This window comes from Thermobia domestica, chromosome 5 (assembly GCF_964235325.1).
Source record: "Thermobia domestica chromosome 5, izTheDome1.hap1.1, whole genome shotgun sequence".
Classification (NCBI taxonomy): domain Eukaryota; kingdom Metazoa; phylum Arthropoda; class Insecta; order Zygentoma; family Lepismatidae; genus Thermobia; species Thermobia domestica.
The window spans coordinates 122,226,502-122,249,312 of record NC_137458.1 but is presented as its reverse complement, the minus strand read 5'-3'; the positions used below and the strand labels follow the sequence as shown (position 1 = coordinate 122,249,312).

General features: G+C 33.5%; 1 protein-coding gene across 1 annotated transcript in view; it reads right to left on the bottom strand.

Moving 5' to 3' along the window:
- Window positions 1–4,232: 4,232 nt before the first annotated feature.
- The window catches only part of LOC145686085 (uncharacterized), a 105,156-nt gene continuing 86,577 nt past the window's right edge, over window positions 4,233–22,811 (bottom strand). The window contains exons 5-9 of the mRNA XM_081759019.1: window positions 18,438–18,500; window positions 15,041–15,082; window positions 7,600–7,686; window positions 6,151–6,215; window positions 4,233–4,820 (exon numbers count right to left, since the gene is read on the bottom strand). Coding sequence (XP_081615145.1) covers window positions 4,523–4,820; window positions 6,151–6,215; window positions 7,600–7,686; window positions 15,041–15,082; window positions 18,438–18,500 — 555 coding nt within the window. The 3' untranslated portion in view covers window positions 4,233–4,522. The remainder of the gene's footprint in view (window positions 4,821–6,150; window positions 6,216–7,599; window positions 7,687–15,040; window positions 15,083–18,437; window positions 18,501–22,811) is intronic.

The window sequence follows — 22,811 nt, the reverse complement described above, 5'->3', positions numbered from 1 at the left end:
GGTTCGATTTCCGCTAGGAATTCATGTGGTTTGCATCCCCATGTTAAGCTGAAGGTCCACGTAAAGCTGAAAGGGACCAAACAACCGACATATACGTGGTGTATACACTAAACAGAATTACTTTCGGTGAAGTGCAAAGAAGACAGAATAAAGAAAGGAAAGAAGGAAAAATCTTGATATATTTTTTATTTTAATTTTCATATGTCTACGTGGATCAATATAGTACAGTGTACAACCACAAACTTGTTTCTTTCTTTTGTGTGCCCTGCGATTCTTATTCTGATTATTTCTCTGGAATTATTTCTGCAACCAATCCTGTTGCCGTCATCTGCCGAACACTAATTAAAAGGGCTTCTAAAGATTTTACATGTTACTCACCTCAGTAATTTCCGAAGAAAACATTGGTACCAAAGTCAGTATTAGTGTTTTGATTATTGATGATAATCTAGACATTAGCTCAAAACTTGAAGATGACAGTTATATATAAATGAAATAATATAAGACACAACTATTTCAACATGAAATATTTCACTTCGCTTCACTTTAGGTGCCAAGGTTCACCTATAGACAAAGTACTTCTACGTGTAGAAGTCTCTGAGTATAACTAGAAAATTAAGTTATCAATTCAATTTAAAATTACAGAAACTGTCATTTTTGACGGTTAGTAGTTATTAACAAAAATAGGCAGACTTTACAGTATAATATAATAAATTTGATGTTCCAATAACCATAGTATATGATATAGGATGTATCAAAAGAAACAATTACTGGTTACAATATTGTTAACGTATAATTAGTCAATAAATATAAGTGGTATCATTGTTCATGTAAAGTAAAGTAAGAAAAATCATGAATAAATGGAGTATTACAGATAATTTTACTATATAGTTTGCTACATTTGTTGAAGTTAATCTGTTATTAAATAAAAGCGATTCATCATTGTGTATCTTTCTTATTTCTTCGTAAAATTTAATATAGACATTTCATTCTTTATGTTTGGAAGTTGTATATTGGTAGGAAGTTCCTCGCTTTAACCCTTACAAATCTCATTCTTTGTGTTTGAAAGTTGTATATTGGCAGGAAGTTCCTCGCTTTAATCCTTACAAATACTTTTATGTGACAAAATAGATATGTTTCTTAGACTGTTATAATGCTGAACGTCTTTGTTTCATATATATCAAATTTTCTTTTTTATGTATACTACTACGTCATAAAAAGTGTACGCACAGCAATGTTAATATTATATAAAATCTGAAAAAGATAGAAATCATACCCTTATTGATTTATAAAGAACACTGGTAAAAATACCAGTCAACATATTTCGGTTACAACTGTACGTCTATCGTCAGGTCGAAGGAATGAAAACACAGGTGAATATTACATTACAATGTATTTAACATGAACCTACAAAAACAGTTAAACTTAAATAACTGAAGCTCAACATATCGTACCACCATAATAGATGCTCATCATCTTTATAAGTGTTCTGATCTTATTGGCAGGTCACTTATCAATATCTTCCAATTGCACTCTACTCTGTCATTTCTTCTATTGTAACACCTTTTTGTTAATTCATAAATAAATTTCCTATGAATCTTTGACTTTTTCTTTCCAACCCAACCTTCTCTCATCAATTCTGAACCACCCAACCAATCACACCAACCCAACTTTCTCTGAATTCTCATCAACAATTTTCAGTTCGCTTTTCTAGATCAATAAATACAACATACACCTATTTCCCTTTATCTATATACTAGCAGCGTTCACCCCGCTTCGCTGGGGTCACCCCGGAACGCAATAAACTTTGTTACTTAGATAATTTTTACTTTTTCGCTTTCAAGTGATATGATAAAAACCATAGAAGATTGCAGTAAATGTTAACATTATATCGCCTGTCATTTATGTTAACCCGCCGAGTGACACGGTCATGTGGGTTGCATATAAATACGGTTAGATTTAGCTATGATGAGCTAACAAAGGATTTCTACGTTATGGACACTTGAATGGTCAATTATCTCAAGACACTGGTAATTGAAAATTAAAGTGATATGATAAAAACCATCTAGGGTCCAAATCTTAATAACCCCCCAAAAATGAAAGAAATTGGTTCAGCCGTATTAGCGTGATGAGCTAACAAAGGATTTGTACGTTCTCTTTTATATATATAGATGAATCTTTCGTCGATGGACTAATTGCATGCATCTCTTGTGCCCTTACTTCTCCTAAACCCGAACTGTTTCTCATCAATTTTCATCTATTTTTCCATACAACTTTCTGTTCACTATTCGAAGTATAATTTTTGCTGCATGCGATATGAAACTAATAGTTTTGTAGTTCTCATATCTCTCTGGGTTCGATTTCTTAGCCAACGATATCATGGTCGTCCTCAGGAAATCGTTTGGCCACTTCCTATTTCATATATTTCATTGAAGAATCTCTCTTGTGAAAAATATGAATGGTGTAGTAAAGGAAAGGTATGTATTTTTTATCGAATGTGACAATGTCAATCGTCCTTGTTTGTTGTGAAATTTTTATAATTCTATTTTATTTATTCCGGTACTTCATGCAAGACGCGCGAAGTAATGTTTAATATTACGTAAGAACTAATAAAATACAATCTTCCTTCAAGAGAGAGGGAAAAAAAACAAGAAAAAGGAAAACAAAATAAAACTACCAGTCGATATATATTTGATACACAATTATGTCTATCAGCAGAACGGATGACAAAGATTGAAAGTACAGAGATAAAAATAAAAAAAAATAGTTTTGAGTATATTAGACAAAAAGATAATTATTTTAAAAAATATATTAAAATTAAAATGAATGCGAACAAGACACATTGTCACGATCATTTTCTCACCAGTTAGTATCGTATTATGTTTTTATCATTATCATCATTGAAAATTATATTATTTATTTACAAGATGCTTGTGAGACCATTTCTGTACACGTAAATAAGAAATAAAATTAATCTTAATTTAGAACCTTCAGGATATCAGCACCTTTACTTGCAAGCCTGTAGCCATTTAATTGAAGTTTCTCTGGATCCACAATAATAAATTTTACTAAGGAAAAGTTGATGATTCATATATAAGAAATATATATATAATTATTATATATACTAAAATATATAAATAGATATGGATAGATATAGGTATAGATCAATATATTTTGTATATCATATATAATCCTATAGAAACCTGTTATTTTGAAGTCCATTCGTTATCTTCTATAATTCATTTTCCAGACTGTGTATTGAAAAAAAAGTTTACTGGTTTATATTTCAGGTTGGGACTGAGTCTAACATTTATTATTTGCACAGAATATTCTATATTTTAGAAATTTTACTTAAAACTTCCGGTTTTTCCAGAAGATCCGTAATGCACATGTCTTGATATTGTAGATTGATAAACTGGTGGGTTTTGACATTTATATTAGATCTATCATTTTTAATTGACGATGTAATTTTAAATTGATTATTCAAGGCGAGTATCTGGGAGGTAAGAGTTGTGATAAGGTTCTAGTAAGATAGTTGTTAGTAAAGCTTTACCTTCTATCCTGAGATTGATCTGAAAAGAACCTTTTCAAATGTTGGAAATCACTGGCTTTTACTCCAAAAATAGATATACATCAATTATCTCTGGAGAAGGTAGTCGAAAGTGTGACAATGATAGTTGCTGTATCGGGGTTTAAACACTATACTTTTGATTATCTCCGCCAGGATACAGTGGTCGGACAGATATAGTCTCGAGGTTGAATGATCACAGTAAATTCATTCTGTGCCATTGTGTTTCAAGGAAAAAAATATTATGATTCAAGGATAGTGTTCATATATTATTAATTTTCTCGTGAGAACACGCGTGAGTCCAAGTATATTTTATTAACGAAGTTATTAGTTCTTCATAATTCACGCTTTGTTAATTATTATATAATATTATTCGTTATTAATGAAGTATAGGTAGCGAATTATTTTGTTAATAATAGGCATTCTTATATAGGTTCTCATGTGTTTGAATTTTCTTATTTTGTGCACTCATTTTTCTTCTTCTGACAGTAAATATTTCTTTAAGCAAATATATGCAGAACATTGTTTCTCTTGTAATTCCTGTTGGTTACCTACTTGGTTCAAACCAATTCAAAAGAGCTGATGTCTAAGCTTCGATCAAAAATGGATCCTCATGGTACTTCTGTAAGCAAATAAACAGTTTCAACTGATGAACAAGAAATCAGTGATGAAAGCAGATCTTTATTTCACTGAACTGGTTGTACAAAAATGGCACAAGTTACATTTTAAAGTTCAGGTAATAAATAAAAGGTTATCATAAAATTGAAATCAAGATTGTCTATAAAAATTCTTTTAAAATACATATATAACAATGGTATTTCTAGTATAATCACACGTGTGAAAACTTTATTTTCAGTGGAAAATATATGATTTGTAAGCCGCATTAAACAAAATATTAATTGTTTTAAGTACACGAGATTTTACATTAAATTGTTTTATGTTTGGTTTAACATCGTATTAGTGAAATCGAGTTTGATTCATGAAATTTTTGTTGACTTGTGCAATATTAGTAGTCATGGCTGGAAGGTATGGTTCATAATCGCTCGAATAAGGCATTGGTCCAATGTATTTTCTTGGTGGATTCAATGTAACCATAAGCTTCCTTTGCTTCTTCTTTCCTGGAAGCGATTTTGGTTTCTGTGGTAGAGGATATAATTTCGGAACAGTAAGATCTGGAATTCCTAACTCATCATCACTATCATCAACATCTCCTGAAGTTATGTTTCTTGTGGAGCCAGGCATTCTATTTCTTAGTCTATATGAAGGAAATGGAACTATTAAGAAGTTTTAACAGAATAATAAATTATTACTTTAAAAGAATGCAGTATCCTAAATTACTTTCATTTTATTGATATGAGGGGAAAAAATCATGTTCTTGTCATATGTTATACTGCACAGAACAGAACTGTACAGAAAATAATGAAAGTTGTAATAGCAGTATAATAAAAATATATATATACGAATAGGTGTGTTTGGCAGTCAATGGCTCCAAATGTACTGCAGAAATTGCAATAAACTTAGCTTTGATTTCACGAAACTGGCCAAAAGAGGGAATAAGGTATGCAAAAAGTTGAACTTCGAATGGGAGGTTTTTCTCTTTTGAAGTTAGACATATAAATGTACGAATTTAGTATAAGAGAAGTAGTTACAAATTAATTACAAACTATTATTCTGAATACGAATAATTCACACACACACACTTGCTTGAATTATAGTGTATGAATGAAAGAGGGATTTTTTTAAAAAAACCACTGGATGTACATGTATAAAACTTGGTACATGAGAGCTTTCGATACGCATAACACAAGCAATTAAGTCAGTTGGAAATATAGAAAAATTCACTCCGAAGTTTCACGTGAAGGCATCAAATTTTGTATATTGGGTCTTGTTGCTACATAGTACACGAACATATCATTCAGTTGCTATTTTTTGGGAGGAGAGGGGGTTATTTCATCTTAAAGGTTCAGGAAAATAGAAAATTTAAAAGCTGTATGTTATATCTGAATCGTTGGAAACAAAGGATCGACATTATTATGTAATAACTTTGAAAAATCTCATTCCGAAGTGGTACAGAAAGCTGGAAAGCCATTGGACGCAAAAAGTATGAAACTGGACTATGGAGCTTTTTTAATACGCAGAAGACAAATTTCTCATTCACTTTCACGAATTGATATAATTTCACCTTTAAGAGATGGTAAAAAAAGGTATATTTATGTATTTCTTCTTAACCGTCAAACAGGAAGGCATAACATTTGGAACTTTTTTATACACACTAGGTAAATATCACATTTATTTGTTCATTTTTGTTAAATTTATGCTAAAAAGGATTGGTAAAAATTAATTATTACAAGTCAATTCAATTATTATCTTGAAGTTCTGTATAGACTTTTGAATACGGAAGTAAGAAATCTGATGTATTTATGGGGGGATTTTAATTCGTCAGTAAAAACGTCAATCAAATTGCATCTCAAAAATTCTAAATATTAATAAGCTAAGAATCAAGTACGCTTTAGAATGTCGGTGGAGACGTGCATTAAAAGTATTACTTTATTAATTACAAATTATATACATTTTTAAATGTATACCTTGCAAATGGCGAACTCATTTCCTCGTCCAATTCACTTATGACGTTAATCCAGGAAACACTTGCCTTTATTCAGAAAAAAAGGTGAGTTAGTATATTAGTATCATATAAAAATTTATTTAAACTTAACTAATTATATCATATCATAAACTCTGATTTCAGACTTGTTCACACATTAGTAAAGTAAACAATAGTCTTTTAAATTGCAACTTTAAGTTTTTTTCTCTTTCTATAGGATCTTTGATTAACTTTCAATAGACCGCTCAATATTAACAATGCAACACCAAAGAAGGATCCTCCTGGAGGGAGCTCATGTGGTTCGGATCCATGGTAAGCCGTAGGCCCACGTCTCATATAGTCTCGGTACTGAAAGGGACACTACATCCAAATCCAACCCACTAACCAAGATGATGCCATTGCATTAACCACCACATTTATATTGTAATGTCTATTTGGTAGAGTCAATAATAGTCCGGGATTAGCCCTTCACCGATTTTATTAGAAAAATAATTCTTTATAGAGTAAATTACAAAGTTGTTTTTGTGATACACAAAAATGAGTGTTTTCAAAGTTTGTCCTTAGCACAAGTAGCCTCGGATAATGAAGGATAAAACTAGTCTTTTACGGGAACCTCTTTTCTCATGGCAGCCTGCAGGTAGCGACTAAACGGTACGGTTTTATAGAGAACTCCCTTACTCATGGTAGCCTCCAGAGGTTCGGTTATAACTAGGAATCCCCTTTACTCATGGCAACCTCCAGGGATTAGGTAAGGTGAGAACTCCTTTGTCCAGTGCGACCTCAGGAGTAGGTGTTGAGAGTTAGCTGACCAGTTTTGAACTGATGATTTGGTCCTCTCCTGGTCTTCTTTTATAGGTGATCTCTGGGTGTTTCGTCCATCTTCGGATTTCATCGCGTCGGCTTCATGTCTTCCTTTTTTTCTTCCGTAATGTCTGCTTTATAAACATGTTTTACAATTATAACATGTGCTTGAAGAAGTAATACACACTGAAAGGTGGGGATTCTTACAATATAGTGTGTAGAGACAGGAAATACGAAACGATTAGCAGTGCAATCCACGATGCATCACGTGCGCCAGCCTATACTAATAATATAACATTTTTGAAAAAAAATCGAGGTATTCTAAGCTCTCTCACATAACAATGTGCACGTACCCCGTCTCATTTTTGGGCACCTTTACGTTCCGTTCGAACAGCCGGCTGAACGGGAAACGTTGCTTTTTCATTTAACATAACGTGCCTTACCACTGTGGAGCCCAAATGATTGGTTTGATTGAAAATAAATCCACCATTTTAAATTGAAAACCGCCAATTTCCAATATCTATTTTCATTTGTTCGTAACTTTACTCATAACGGAGTTGGCCTACGATCCCGACTTTTGATATACCCGGTATATTCTCATGATGAATAAAGTGATAAAAGATTTCCTTACCTCATCCAACTTTACTCCGTAAAGCTTGTCATATCTATGGGCAAAGGAATTAATGTTGTCCTTAATACGCTTCCTCAATGCATGGATCTGAAACCACAAATGAAATAATAGAGGATATAGCACAAAAGTTTCAAAAACATAGTGAAAAAAGGACCCTATATATAGAGTGAATCATTTGATGTGCCTTTGTAACTTTTAAGCTAATAGACAAAACGCGCAAAAATTTTGTACCATGCAAATATCGGTAGGAGGATATTGTTTGGCATTCACTGTGATACCACAAGGCTAACAGTGTTGCCAAACCAACATAAAGTTGTATTTTTTTTAAAATGGGACTACGCCAGGTTATTACACATTTCAAATCTACATGCAAAACGAAAATATACAATACCAAATTTGCTATGCAGTGTTGCGAACTAAGGATGCTACAATCTCAAAAACATCGAAAAACAACTAAATTTTGAAGTGCTCTAGAACAATAATACGCAAGTGAGATGGACGGTGTAATGCACATACAAAGTCGAATACTACGATCATCAAATAACGTATTTTGAACAAGTAAAATCTAAGCTAAGTGGAATTGAAAATTCATTATTTTTCAAAGGACTTTACTTCAAAAAATTGTTTAGATAAGTTTACGTTCAATTACGTACATGGCTTTCAATATACATAAAGTTCATAATGCCGTTTACAGCAATTTAATATCTAAATCCATTCGGAAGGTATGAGAAAAAAAAATGATAAATTTTGATATATTGCTTAAAATGGCATATTTGTGGGACTTTAAGAAAAAAGATTTACTTTGCTTCTATAAGATTACAACAATACTTTTTGGTAGGCGTAATTAGAATAAGTTTTCGGAATTACAGTGTCGCAAACTTCAACAGTTTTTTATCATATCTCCAAAACAGTTTGAGATATCAAATTGCTGTAACGGTATTGTGGTCTTCACATCTATTGTAAACCATCTATGCACTTGGATGAGGTATTTCTCTAAACAGTTTTTCCAAATAGAGGCTTCTGAAAAAAGTTAAATTTTCAATCCCTTGTAACTTTGTTCGCATTCATTCTAAATCCGTTATTAACATAGCTTTAGATGCCAAAGTACTTTGGATGTACACTCATGTCCAAAATGATTTCGTATATCTATAACTGTCTTCTTGTAAGAATATAATTTGATAATGATGTCGCAGGGCACTTCTAATACTGATACTATGTGTATAATCGGGAAATGTATATTTGTGGTAAATTTCATAGGGAAAGAATTATAAATAAGAAAATTAGAATGAGTAAAACAAAATGTTGCTAAATGGAGAAGAAAGTTTTATTTTCGTTTTATTGTTCTTATTTACTGCTCTTTTGATATGAAATTTGCAACATACATGTCTTTGCCGATTATACACATACTAACATTATAAGAAATACCGGGTGAATTCGTTATCAAATTATATTCCTAGAACAACATATTTATAGACATGCGACAATAATTTTGGACATGAGTGTACATTGCCTCGTCTGTCTCATTTCCATTATAACTGCTGTAGGGGCCACCAAAATTTGGATAGGTATTTGTGATACTGAATCCTTCTTAGTTTGCAGCACTGCATGAAAAATATGTTATTGTGTGTTTTCGTTTTACATATAGGTTTGAAATATTTAATAACTTCACGTAGTACCATTTAAAAATTTCCACTTTGTGTTGGGTTGCAACACTGTTAAGCTTGTGATATCACAGAATATGCCAAACAGTGTCCTTGCCGATGTTTGCGTGCTAAAAAAATTCAGCATTTTTTTTATCCATTAGTTTAAAAGTTACAAGAGCGTATCAAAATAAATGGTCCACCCTATATATATATGACTTACGTATAATAAGTATTTAAGTATGTGTATAAAATGCCATAAGTGCACTTATTTAAGTATTGTGTATTTATGTTACTAGGTACTTCGTTATATCAGGTCGTTTAAAGTGTATTGAGCCTTTTACACATGAGATAGTGTTAATGTTCCAAATCTCAGGCCTTACCAAATGATTACATCAATACGACCCCTCTCTATTCTTTCTTAGCATACATGTGTTGCAGCGGGTCAGACCTGGCGTAATTTGACAGCTGACAGTTATAGCTTGTAGGTGTTTATAAAGATATTGCGCCGTGTTTATTGTAAAATGTTGAAATTCTTACACTCAGACGTAAGATATTGCGCCGTAAAAATGTGTGGGCGCAATATATTTTATTTCGATAAAGCCTCAAATGCTGCACTGGCCGTGAAGAAATTTGTGCTATTTATGGGCAAGGTTCGTTGTCAAAAAGAACAGCCAAAAGGTGGTTCAGTCACTTTACTTCTGGAAATTTTGATATCCAAGGTGCTCCTAGCAGTGGGCGACCAATTGTGGGAAAAGTCAAGCAAGATTGGCATGTAAGCAGTCATGACATTGCTAATGATCTAAACATCCATCAGCAAAAAGTGTTAAACCATTTGGAGAAAACTGGCCATAAAATGAAACTAGAAGTTTGGGTGCCACATGATCTGAGTCTGAAAAAATTTACTCGATCAAATTTTCATCTGCGAATATCTACTGAAACGTAACGAACTCGAGCCATTTCTAATATTATTGGTCACGAGTGATAAAAACTAGATAACCTACAACAACAATCTACAAAGAAGATGGTGGTGGAAGTGAGAAAGAGCACCATAGTCTATGGCAAGCTCACACTATGGCTCATGGAGGATATGCTGGGCATTTGGTGGAATTGAAAGTGTATCGAGCATACGAGTTACTGCCGCTGGGTAGGATGATAGACTCGAATCTGTACTGTAGATAGTGGTGCCCACCCCCCTTATATCCATGACGCACCTTCCCAATTGTCTATCCGTAGGTGTTCTTCCATGAAAAAATCTTCTTTTCGATTAATTTTTACACCCCCTCAAACATATTTATATAGATTTTTAACCCCCCAAATATTTCAATGACGCAGTTTGCGTCATAGCTTTCCTCTGTGGGCACCCCTGCTGTAGACAATTAAGGAACGGGCGGAATTGGTCAACAGAAATGGTGTCGTACACCACGTTGACAACGCCAGACCACATACATCTTTAACGGCCAGTCAGAAATTGAAAGAACTTAGTTAAGTTTTAATGCATCCCCTAAAACTTGGACACAGCACCGTCAGATTATCATTTGTTTGGGTCTCTGTAGAACTCCCTGAATAATGTTTAGTTTAGTTTCAAAAGAGGCCTGTGAAACCATGTGTCACTTTTTTTTTTTTTTTTTTTTTTTTAATCACAAAACATTTATAGGGATTATGGTGTTGTTGGCAAAATAGCAGATCATCGAACAAAATGGTGTATTCTGTGGTTTTCTAATGTTATTTTCAAATCGCATAAATGTATTCCCAATTTTGACCTCCAAAGGCTCAATACATTCAGTTTCTAGACAACTTGATATTTGTTACGATACAAAAATAATCATACGCAGAATATTCTTACTTCACTAACATTCACTTTTCTTCGTAATTCCAATACAAGTTGATCCAATAATATATATACAAAATCATTCTATTATACGTTTAACTAGAAGCCTTGGCTTGATGATGTACAAAATCTGAGCAGCATATCAAAGAATTTACAAGCTCGCTATTACAAGTTGGCTATTACAAGAAACGTGGAGATGGCTAAGATCAATATTTCAATCACCTTATTGTCTAGTTGCCGTCATCAGGGTTTTCATTTTCTTTTTACAGGTAAGTGCGGACGCTCTATATTTTCTTTAATTCCACCCTGTTTTAATTCTGTACTAGAATTTAAACTTTAAATTCGTGAGAAAATACTAAAAATATATAATAACCACCACTACCAGAATTTGTTTGTATTTATGTCTGTTGTGTTCAGTATTACCAGTTGTCAGTGATATATAAAGTTGCCAGTAGTGCCAGTGTTGCCAATATTGCCAGTGATATATAAAGTTATTGTTGGCACAATCAGCAAACTCGTTGTACAATATTACGAACTGGTCTGACTTAATAAACTTTGACAAATTTGCTGCATATCGTTTAAGATATAAGAACACAGTTTGTTCCAGACCTAAAATGTATTCATAAATTTGACTATTATTACTACTTCTGTAACGTATTTAGACATGATCCAAAAACAGCTGTTGGCATATATCCACTCTCTTCCGGAGCTATGCTGGGGTCAAGTCATGTGGCGAAATGCGCAGCTTTTGATGGTTTTCTCGAGTTCTGAAGGTGACGCACTACAGTGAATTGGGGCATGCGGAGTTGGTTTCAAAATCGTCGTGTGCTGATGGATGGGTTTTTCTCAATGGTGTATAGTATGACCTCAGAATTTGTTACCCTGGAGCGGCCGGGCGTTGGCTAATTTTCGACATTTTTACAACCTTTACGAAACTTCTGGAACCAACGAGTTGCTTTGTTGTGGTTCACTCTACGTCCCTTTTCGTATGAGAAAAGTTTTGGGTAGCTGCCGCAACATTATGCCCGAGTTTGAATTCATACAGTAACAGTTTACGTACGGACGTTGTTGAGTACTCTTCGTCACTACCACGAAAAATTCTTCGTCACTGCCACTAAAAATTCTTTGTTACTGCCACTAAATATTCTTTGTCACTGCCACTAAAAATTCTTCGTCACTTCCACTAAAAATTCTTCGTCACTGCCACTCAAAAATCTTCGTCACTTCCACTAAAAACTGACTGAAGATACTGACGGATTGGTGGCCTTCGTGTTAAACAGTCCACTTGCCACACTAGCTCTTGTCCAGTTTGACCTTGTACTTACAGTCGATAACGGTGTATCGTATACATGAGCCTGCTGTTCGGATTGTGGAAATATTACAAGATTTATGACTCAGTTTTGCACATCTCAAACGATATGTAACAAATTTTAGGAAATTTAATTTTGTACAACAAATTTGGCAACTGTGCTAAGAAGTTTATGTATCGTTGAAATATAGTATCTGACAACAGTGAACACGTCAGACAGAAATTACAAGCAAATTCTAATAATGATGACTATTACCTATATATTTTCAGTGTTTTCTCACAAATCTAAAATATTAATTGCAGTATAGAATTAAAAGAAGACGAAATTAAAGATGTAGAATATCCGCACTTACCTGTAAAAATAAGATAAAACATTTGATGATGGAAATAGGACAACAAAAGTAGTTAAAATATATTGGGTCCATTCAGCTATAAATTATTGATAAGTGTACATGTCTAAGTGTATTATGTTCTTCCTTCTTTTTTTAGAAAGTCTTTCCGCCAATTCATTGTACTTAAGGTTGTTTTACTGATACATTTTCTTCCGTACAATCACTTTCTCTCTTTGTTTTACTTTATTTTATTTATTAATTTTGCCTAGATCATTTCTGAATTGCTTAAAAATGGAATGTATAGCTTAAAACGACAATCATATCTATACAATACTTTAAAGCCCATGTTGTAAAATCTTGTAATTATTATCATCAAAATTCAGTATTAAAAATTATATGAAGTACTTTATTATTATTGTTGTTTCTACCTTAGCATTTGTATTTAGCACTTTTAAATGCATTTTATTTTTTTTTCTATTCGTAAATTCTATTCTATTCATTTATTTTTATTTATAAATTTTAGCAAGCGTAAATTTTAGCTATAACAATTAGTCATTATAAATAATTTATCTAATCTATGTCTATCTTTCTCTTTTCTCTCTCTCTCTCTCTCTCTCTCTATATATATATATATATATATATATATATATATATATATATATATATATATAACTCTGACTATATACAGGATTATCCATATAAACTGTTTCTAACTTTTAAAGAAATCAGAGCAAATACGTATAATCAGTTCTGAATTGTACAGTAAATGCGAGAAAATAATTTTGTTACAGCAAACGTTAGAATATGTCCTCCTCCTTCCTTTAACTAAATCCGTCGCATCATGTTCTACTATGTTTGCTGAAGAATATGAACACTTCAATCCTAATGATTTCGTACAGTTTTTTCTATATTTTTGGATGTTTTCCATACACCTTATCTTTCAAGAATCTCCAGAAAAACAGCAAGATAGCGCTATATGTAACAAGCCCATGCAACTCACAACCAGGTTATTTGATGTTTGCATAATTGCAAAGAACCTATGGCCTCCCAAATTATTATCTAACTTGACTTCTTCTATTTTTTTCTGCTACCTGAATGAAATGATACATACTAGAAATCACCTACAAACATTGGAGGAAATGTGTAAAAATTATCAGGAATGGAGTTAATAACATTATACTGCCTATACGCTTCAAGAAATATGACAGAATATTGTAAGTCGATTTGAGACGATTTTGTCGAGACGATTGTGTTTTCTCAACTCGGGTTGCTCACGAGACGGGACAGAATTTGTGTGACAAGATACAAGACAAGACAGCACATTTACAACAACTTTGCGAGACGAAACAGCCTAAATTCTTATCTCGTAGAGAACTCTGTTTTCAACCTTCAATAATTAAAAATGCATGATCTTAGCTGATATCGTACAGATATGTCTAGACACATTACGCTAATGATTCATACGATCTCACAGAACTAACTTGTCACAAGAATTGCAATCAATTTGTCTCAATAAGCGGATTCATGAAACAGAAAGAAGCGCCTCTTTATCTATAAAAATTTATGGTGTCGGACTAAGGAAGACCATTGACTAATTAATATCATCTGATCACAGGGAGAACAAGATAGACAAGCATATGTGTGTATCTAAAAGTTCAATTCTTAAAGAGGACATTTTCAGCATACAGTGGTAAACTGTCGACAGACCCAGGTCTCAGCTTGTGAGGAAAAAGGTGTAAGTACAATTTTTAATTATAAGTGTTTACCTAGAATGGACCATAAGATTGTATCACTTTGCTGATAGACTTGATCAAACGCCCCTTGACTCTTACTTGGAAAAACACTCATTTAACTTTACACAATCTTTTTTCTCAGTCAACTATATTGATTGAAAACACATTATTTTTCTGTTTAATTTCTTTACCTAGTTTATTTCTTTAACCTATTTATAATTAAGTTGCAACTGTTTAGATTCTGGCAGCCTACTAGATCTTGCCTAATGTAGCACAATTTACCCTAAATTGAGTTATTGACGAGTGTATCACATTATAATGTGGTACAACTGTTCAGGAGCGTTTAGGTATCGAGGTACGTTAAACTGAAAGATTTAATTTCAGGTGTGTTTACAGAAAGATCTATTTATAACATCTGCTTGGACAGACTTTTCTTCCACATTTACAGTATAATTCACAACTAATTTCACATATTGCTGTTGATTTGTTTAAAAGTTATAAGGTAATATATTGACAATTGTTTATATTGATCACCGTATATGATTTTAAAAAAATCTTGAATATTGTTTCCGTTCGGAGTAAAAATACGAACTTACCTGTCTTTCTAATACTCGTTTAAAGGAGCTCTTCAGCATGTTCTGAAACGAAATTAAGACAGTAAATAGCATCGAAGTTCAAAACTAAAGTAAATAGTTACGAAGCTCATAATTTAACATGTTTGAAAGGTATTGAATAATTATCGACCTTTAAATTAAAGCCCGTTTTATTGAGACTTTCGCGTACCATTCGCGTGATAGAGTAGAATGTTACGTTTATAACTTTATACGATGAAATCTGTCTATACTGGCCACCATCGGCTCCAGTGTAAAGTAGCCAACTAACAGAAAATAAATTATTTTTTGAAACAAAAACTATTATTAGCACGTGTAATAAGCAATTCTAATGCAGCTACTAATTATTATCTAAGTAATAGTTTGTATTTTATAAATAGTACATGGTAAAATATATTTTTGAAATATGAAAATATCCTATGAAAGAAGTGCATCTGTATTAGAATATATTAGTTTATCATTCACACACTATGTTTTATATTTCCAAAACGCTACAACACATTGTTTTTTTTCTTTTCTGCCCTCTACCTATGACGATAAATGAGATAAAATAAAATGCAGTTCCAGGAAACACTCAGAACATCCACCCTCTCTCGCCCGCCTCTCTCAGCAGTGAAACAAACAATAGCAACCTAGTGTGCATATGTAAAATAGATGTTGACTAGTGAGCAACACAGAAAGACTTTTTTATTATTATTTTATGTATCTTTCTTTTTAAGACTTTGCAACATGTGTTTGATCATTCTTTGTTCCAAATTTCCTGCAAGTTCCCCAAGGGGGAAAATGATTCGAAGACTGACGGAAACTAAAAGGACATCTGAATCCATCTGGAACTGAATCACGAAATAGTCTTGCAGTAAAGAATATGAATAGGAAGTCTTAACAGCACTAATCTATTGATACCTTTGACGAATATTGTCATAGATGTAATAAAGGTACCACTGTTTGGTGTATTTTTGGAAAAGTTGTTTTCAATTGACAAGATTTTCCATTTCCCTTCGGTTTGCTGACCTCCTGGAACACACAAAAGTAAAATATCTTGTGAGAGGATTACAAAGAAATAAAGGGAACGTAGGTACCCAACTTATAGAGGTGAATTTAACAATAGCAGCATATGACTAACGTTGTTTCAATGCAGCCAAATTCCAAGATAGACAGGTGGCCAACTTAGAGAACAAGAAATGACGTATGTCTTAGAGAATTAGAAGTAATGTATGTCATAAGGAAATATACAGATTCCATAGGAAAGAGAGAAATATATGTAGGTGGCCTACTTACAGAGGTGGCCAAGTTATCAGATTTTGCTATAATTCTTTCTTCTCGAATAAGTAAATAAATAAATAAATAATAAATAATAAATACTTCGATCATTTTAAATCCTCCAGCACTTTGCTGCCTTGCACGAAGGTTCCGCTCATAAGTCTCTAACGTAAGTCCAATTTTGAACATAAGAACTTTAGCAGCTACTCTGTAAGTTCCCACTTGAGTGAAGAAGAGAACGATTCGGTTCGTAGTGAAAGTAAATATATTTAGTGTTGCCGATAAGCCGAGGAAGTTCTCATTTTGTCTCGATTCTCGTCTCAAAACGAAACAAGAAGTACATTTTAAAATTCATGACACGAGACAAAAAAATATTTCTCGTCTCGTTTTCGAGACGAGACGACAAATTTCACGAGTATCGATGCAACACTAGTTCACCCAAGTTTTAGATCTTAAACATGTTCTAGTGTTACACGATTCATAGTATAAAAACTATAAATTGATAAAGTGATTGTACGAATACAATGAAGAGAATTTATCAACTTTAAAAATATGCAAGTCATTACACAATATACTCCAATAATAAATACGGTTTACATGTTGTTATATCACCTTCGTGAACCTTTAATGACGCGGAAGAATTCTGATAACTCGTAGATGATTTTCTTTAAATGAAGGCATAAATTTTGAATATACATTTACTAGATGGCACGAAAAGAATTTCAAAAAAGACAAGGAAAGTTTTGCGAGAATCGAGACAAGACGAGAAAGAATTCTTCGAAAATCGAGACGAGACGAAACTTCAACAAAATTTCAAAGACAAAATAAGAAAACGTTATTTCTCGTCTCTTAGATAAAATTAAGTATATCTCTTTTGGTGTTTAACACCACATTTAGTTTGGTTTGAGTTTAACATTCCTTATCGATGTAATATCGAGGTTAACTGAGACGTACATATCATATGAACTCTTCCCGGGAATTGAATCCAAGTTTGCCTAGCCGAAGGCGCCAAGCATTTAGCCACGATAAAGCTCAAGAATCTAATCTTGATATATTTTACTATTAACTGCACATAATGAAACGAGTACGTATGGCCTTTTAATTTTTTAACCATTCGATCTTTTCGCTGAAATTCTAAGCACAACAAACCTGCGGAACTTTTCTAAAATAAGAACAGTTACTATTTATTTTATTCCTTACAAAATCATTGAAACTAAAGTTGACCAAGACTATTAAAGAGTATTCTAGTCTTTCAACGTGTTTAAAAGGATATATGTTGATATAAGAAGCCATGCTCTTATAAATGACTTTCTGTGGGTAAATTCCTAAACAGACCTCTTTTGTCGAAATTACACAGATATTGTCTACGAGGCAGGTTTACATTCTTTAGGGAACAGGTTTGAAAGAAATAAGAACGGATGGAAGTACTTGATTAATTGATTTGTAGGTTAACGTCTTTTGTTAGCATAAGACATGCACTTACAGTTTAATATGTTATTCGAACTACCGGCAATTGAACCTAAATCTATTGTTAAAAACCAAGTTCGCTGATATTTAGCCACAAGAAGACTCCGAACACAGGCTTAAACTATTATTACAATAGTTGCTGAACATAGCTTAATTTATTATACAAGTAATGTATTTTTCATTAGAATTGTCATCGTAATCTTATTAATCTCACCGATTCGAATTCCTATCAATATGACTTCATCTGAACAGTTCTATAATTAATTTGGTTCTTTGTTAATTTGAATCTTAACGTTTCATTTCAGACCAAGATTATATCAGACGCGGGCTTGTTTTTTCACTAATCAATATATAAATTCTTACTTAAAAAAAAAAAAGTCACACCTTTAGACTCTCGTGTAGCTTAGCAATTGAATTCAACTCTTTTTTTCTACAGAATTGTAATATAAACTATCAATGCTACTTTGTGAAATCAATATTTGATGCACTATCGAACGGCGAAATCTTTTGCTTTTAAATATATCAGTGAGTTATGTCATATGAAAATTACGCCTGGTATTAAGATGATTTTTTTTTATTTACCGGTTATTTACAAATTTGATTACTATATAGGAAACCAGGGAAGATACTTATGAAAAATGTTATGAATACTGACCTTACTGGGAATTGCATCGAGTCGTCCTTTGCAATATTCAAGAGCTCCGAGTCTCATCATAAGCTGAAAATAAAAATAATAACAAGTGAGTTTCGCTTTACAGTATGATACTACTGTATACTTCCAAACTATGCGAATCCAATACTCAAACTTAGAGCAGTGTGTCTGTAACTGTAGGTTGCAACACAGGGATTAGATCAAAGATAGAACATGTTTCTCGAACGCTGGATCCATATCAGAAAGCCACTGCTCCCTGCTATGGAGCTTACTATTGAAACCGGAAGTGCTAATTTATGTCTGTCACTTCCGGTTGTAATAAAGAAAAAAATAAGAGGTGGAACATATTCTTACAGACTGAATCCATATCAAAAATCTGGTTATCCTTTTCCATTTTGTCCATTTTACAATCAGTATTGTAACCGAATAATTGTATATTTTCACCACTTCTGGTTTCAACAGATAGATAAAAGTCGAGACAAAACTCAATTTTGGAACGTTGAATTTGTGTCAGAAAGCCGCTTTTCGATATCTCTTACCGCTTTTATTCTATGAAAAATCAATATTCCATCTCGTGAAGCAGGTTAACAACAACTTTAGGAAACATTACGTTTGTTTAATTTCACTCTTTCCAATGGAATCTATTGTTATTGATCAACATCACTTAGAAGCAACATGTAAATTCGGCACTACAACTTTTAGGTTATATTTCACGGTAACTTTCGTTAATAATACATACATACATATATACATAATTATAGAGCTTAAATCATGAAATCCAAGGTATGTGTTCTCATGGAAGCTTCTTACTTACTTCTACTGTGGTTGGGACTGAAGTTGGCTAAACAGAGTTCGGAACTTCACGTATGCTTTGTTAATCACTAGAATTCGATTCTGGTCTACTTTGCTATGCAACAAAACAAACCAGGGATACCCATTCTCTTTGGAACATGTTGCACCTCTAATTTACCTCATATGTTGTACCTAAACAGCACCTATTGCTGCTTTGTCCGGTGTCATTGTCCTATAATCCAATTCTCTTATAGGCTAGATAATATGATGGAAAACGGCCTATACTGTGAGCGTTAATCTTCCAGATGGTCTGTACACTACCAACTGCACCGGATTTAATTTGACATCATGATTTAGAGCCCACGTTAATATCGTTCCATCCTTCGTAATCATGACACGACGCTGCATAGATACACAAAACACAGGAACTCAAAAAATTAAACTCAGGTATTGATTCTAAACTGATCCAATGGCTCGTACTTCAATGTACACCCTCCCAAACCCTGAGTGTGGCCATGAATAAAATGTTTTAGTGTTAATTATACTTATTTTAAATATATTTTTAAAGTTTCTCATAAATTTCAATTACGTTACTTTTTGAAAGATCACGTAAAATCTCAATGAGCATTGTGGACTATACCTCATTTACCTATGTGCGTATCCTTGCTACAAGCTAAAAAATTAATTAACTCTATGGCTTATGGCACCCGGAGGTTCAATGCCGCGTTCACAAAAGCTCTCCACTGACTTCTATCCTTAGCCAACTGGATCCAGTTTCTGCTTTGTATTCCTATCTCTGCGAGATTCATCTTAATATTGTCCTCCCATCTGAGCCTAGGTCTTCCTAATGGTCATTTTCCGATTGGTCTTCCAGTCAAGACTGAAAGCGTTTCTACTTTCTTCCATCCTAGCTACATGACCTGCCCACCTAAGCCTCCTAGACTTGATGACTCTAACAATGTTTGGTAAACCGTATAAATTATGTGGTTCCTCGTTGTGATGTTTCCGCCATTCCCCATTCCCGTTCCTCTTGGGTCCGAATATTCGTCTCAGGATCTAGTTCTCAAATACTTTAAGTCTATATTCTTCTTTCAGAGTAAGTGACCATGTTTCGCAACCATATGGAACAACAGGCATGATTATCGTTTTATATATTTTAAGCTTCAACTTCCTCGACAGAATTCGCGACGACAAGAGATTTTGAACTGAATAATAACATGAATTCCCTACTTTTAGTCGACATTTAATTTCTTCGTGGATATGATTTTCGTCTGTTAATACTGATCCTTATATTTGAAAGTATCCACTTTATCAAAAGTATTATTAAATAGTTGATGTACCGGGGTATTGTATTCCCACTTCTTTTCGAGTATTTGGCGAATGGTAAATATGTGGTCGATAGTTGATCGATTTCGTCTAAATCCGCACTGATAATCTCCAATTTCATCTGCGTATGGGGTCAATCTTGCTAATAGAATATTTGAAAGATTTTATAGGATGTTAACAGAAGAGAAATGTCTCGATAATTATTACACTCAGTTTTGTCGCCTTTCTTGTGAATTGGAACAATGATTGATTCTTTCCACTCGTGTGGCAATTCTTCCTTGTTCCAGATAAGGAGAATGAGTTTGTGTATCTTGTTCTACAATTTTTCGCCTCCAACTAAAATTAACTCAGCCGAATTTCGTCTACATCCGGCTGAGTTAATTTCTTTATAGCGGTTTCTATTTCTATTCGGTTAGGTTCTGGAATATACGGTTCTGCGGTGTCCTGCTACAAGCTACAAACTAAAATATTCGATAAAACATTGCCGTACTTGCTACTCATTCGTACTGCTTCTGTAGCATTCTTGACATGGTAGCGCCAGAAGAAATGTTAGGGCTTATGCCACTTAGGTGCTGTACTGTTTAAGTGTTTTTCCGTTTAGGGTTTGTGCAGTTAGTTAATTTTTAGGTCTTGTGCCATTTAGGTTCAGCATATAGGGGCCGCGGTGACTCAGTGGTAGAGTGTTCAGCTCTGGTGCATGTGGTCCCGGGTTCAAACCCTGCTCCCGCCAAGTGAATTTTGTGGTGGACAAACACCATGTACGTGGGTTTCCTTGGGGTTCTCCCGTTTCCTTCCACTTTCTTCATACCACCATTTCTCATTCATTGCTCATCATCACCGTCTCCTTTAGCCTAGCCGGCATAACCGTGGGACGTAAAACTCAAAAAATTCATTTTAGGTTCAATACACTTTAGATCTTATGCTGCATCCTGTTTTGAGATGGCTATGTTACATTTACTAAGTCATTATTCTTAGCAAATAAATGACTTCGCTGACCCCCGACGAATAATGCTGTCTCTCAATGGCTTACGTTCACCATAGGCCGGAAGCCAGCCCAAAAATGTAAGGGGGCCCGGCTCATGTTAGGGGGGCCCGATCCAACAATATTATAGTTCATCACCATATTATTGTTCATTTGCAAGCCTACCGTGAGAATTTTAGGGGGGCAGCAAAAATTTAGGGGATCTAGCCCCCTAGACCCCCCTGGATATGGGCCTGGTTCACCATGCTAGCTGGGATTTACTAACAATACGGGTATATATAGAAAGATCGTCACTGCACTGTTCCTATTTCCATATTGCTTCGTTTAATCGCAAAGTTATGTAACACCTTATTTTCACACCGATCAACACCATCTTTGTGTTAAATCGGTACAAGGCCAGTATTAACTGCAACATTAGGCCCTTGGTGTTAAAATAACACGCTAAAGTAGTAGTCATATCGTGTTTTTTTTTTTTTTTTTTTTTTTTTTTTGGCAAAGTGTCGTATCTGTTTTTCTCATTTTTCAGCAGAGCGATTTGAAATTTTGCACCTACGCTCGTGTTTAATATTTACCAGTTTATGACACAATGTTGCCAAGTGTTCAAATTATATAATATTGTAATATTAAGCCATAAAAAGTACCGGTATGTTATTTGAGGTACGTCACTTTGCAAAAAAAAAAAAAAAAAAAAAAGTTCGTTTTAAGAATGAGTTACGTCATTGTGAATAGTTCTTGGGATATAAGAATAATGCCAAATTGAAGTTGGAAAACTGTAAATTTGCCCATTTGTGTATTAATACATCTAACGAAGTTGTGTGCATCGTAAGTTGCTGCATTCATCTCTGATAGAGTAAGTTATAAAAAATAGTGAACAAACGATAGAACCAAAATTCTTATTTTTTCATTAATTAATTAAACATGTTTATGAAATTAATAGCAAAAGAACAAACTAATAAGTCTTATGGCTTTTCACCAAAATTAATACTATAAATTAATATTATTACGTAAATATGAAGCTGTATGAAAGAAAAATAAAATTCAAGACAGCGTCTAAATAATAAAGTTAAAAATAAGTTATCGTAACCAGCCTAGAGTATAATAATATTATTTTAAGTAAACATGAGTATGGGTATAACTTAAATAAGTAGGCCCCTACAATTAACAGCACCCCCATGCAATACTGAAAATTACTGAATCATGTGCATAAAGTAATAGGCAAAAAAAAAAAAAAAAAAAAAAAAGCCCTGAAATTAACAAAACTGCAAAAAGAAAGAAAC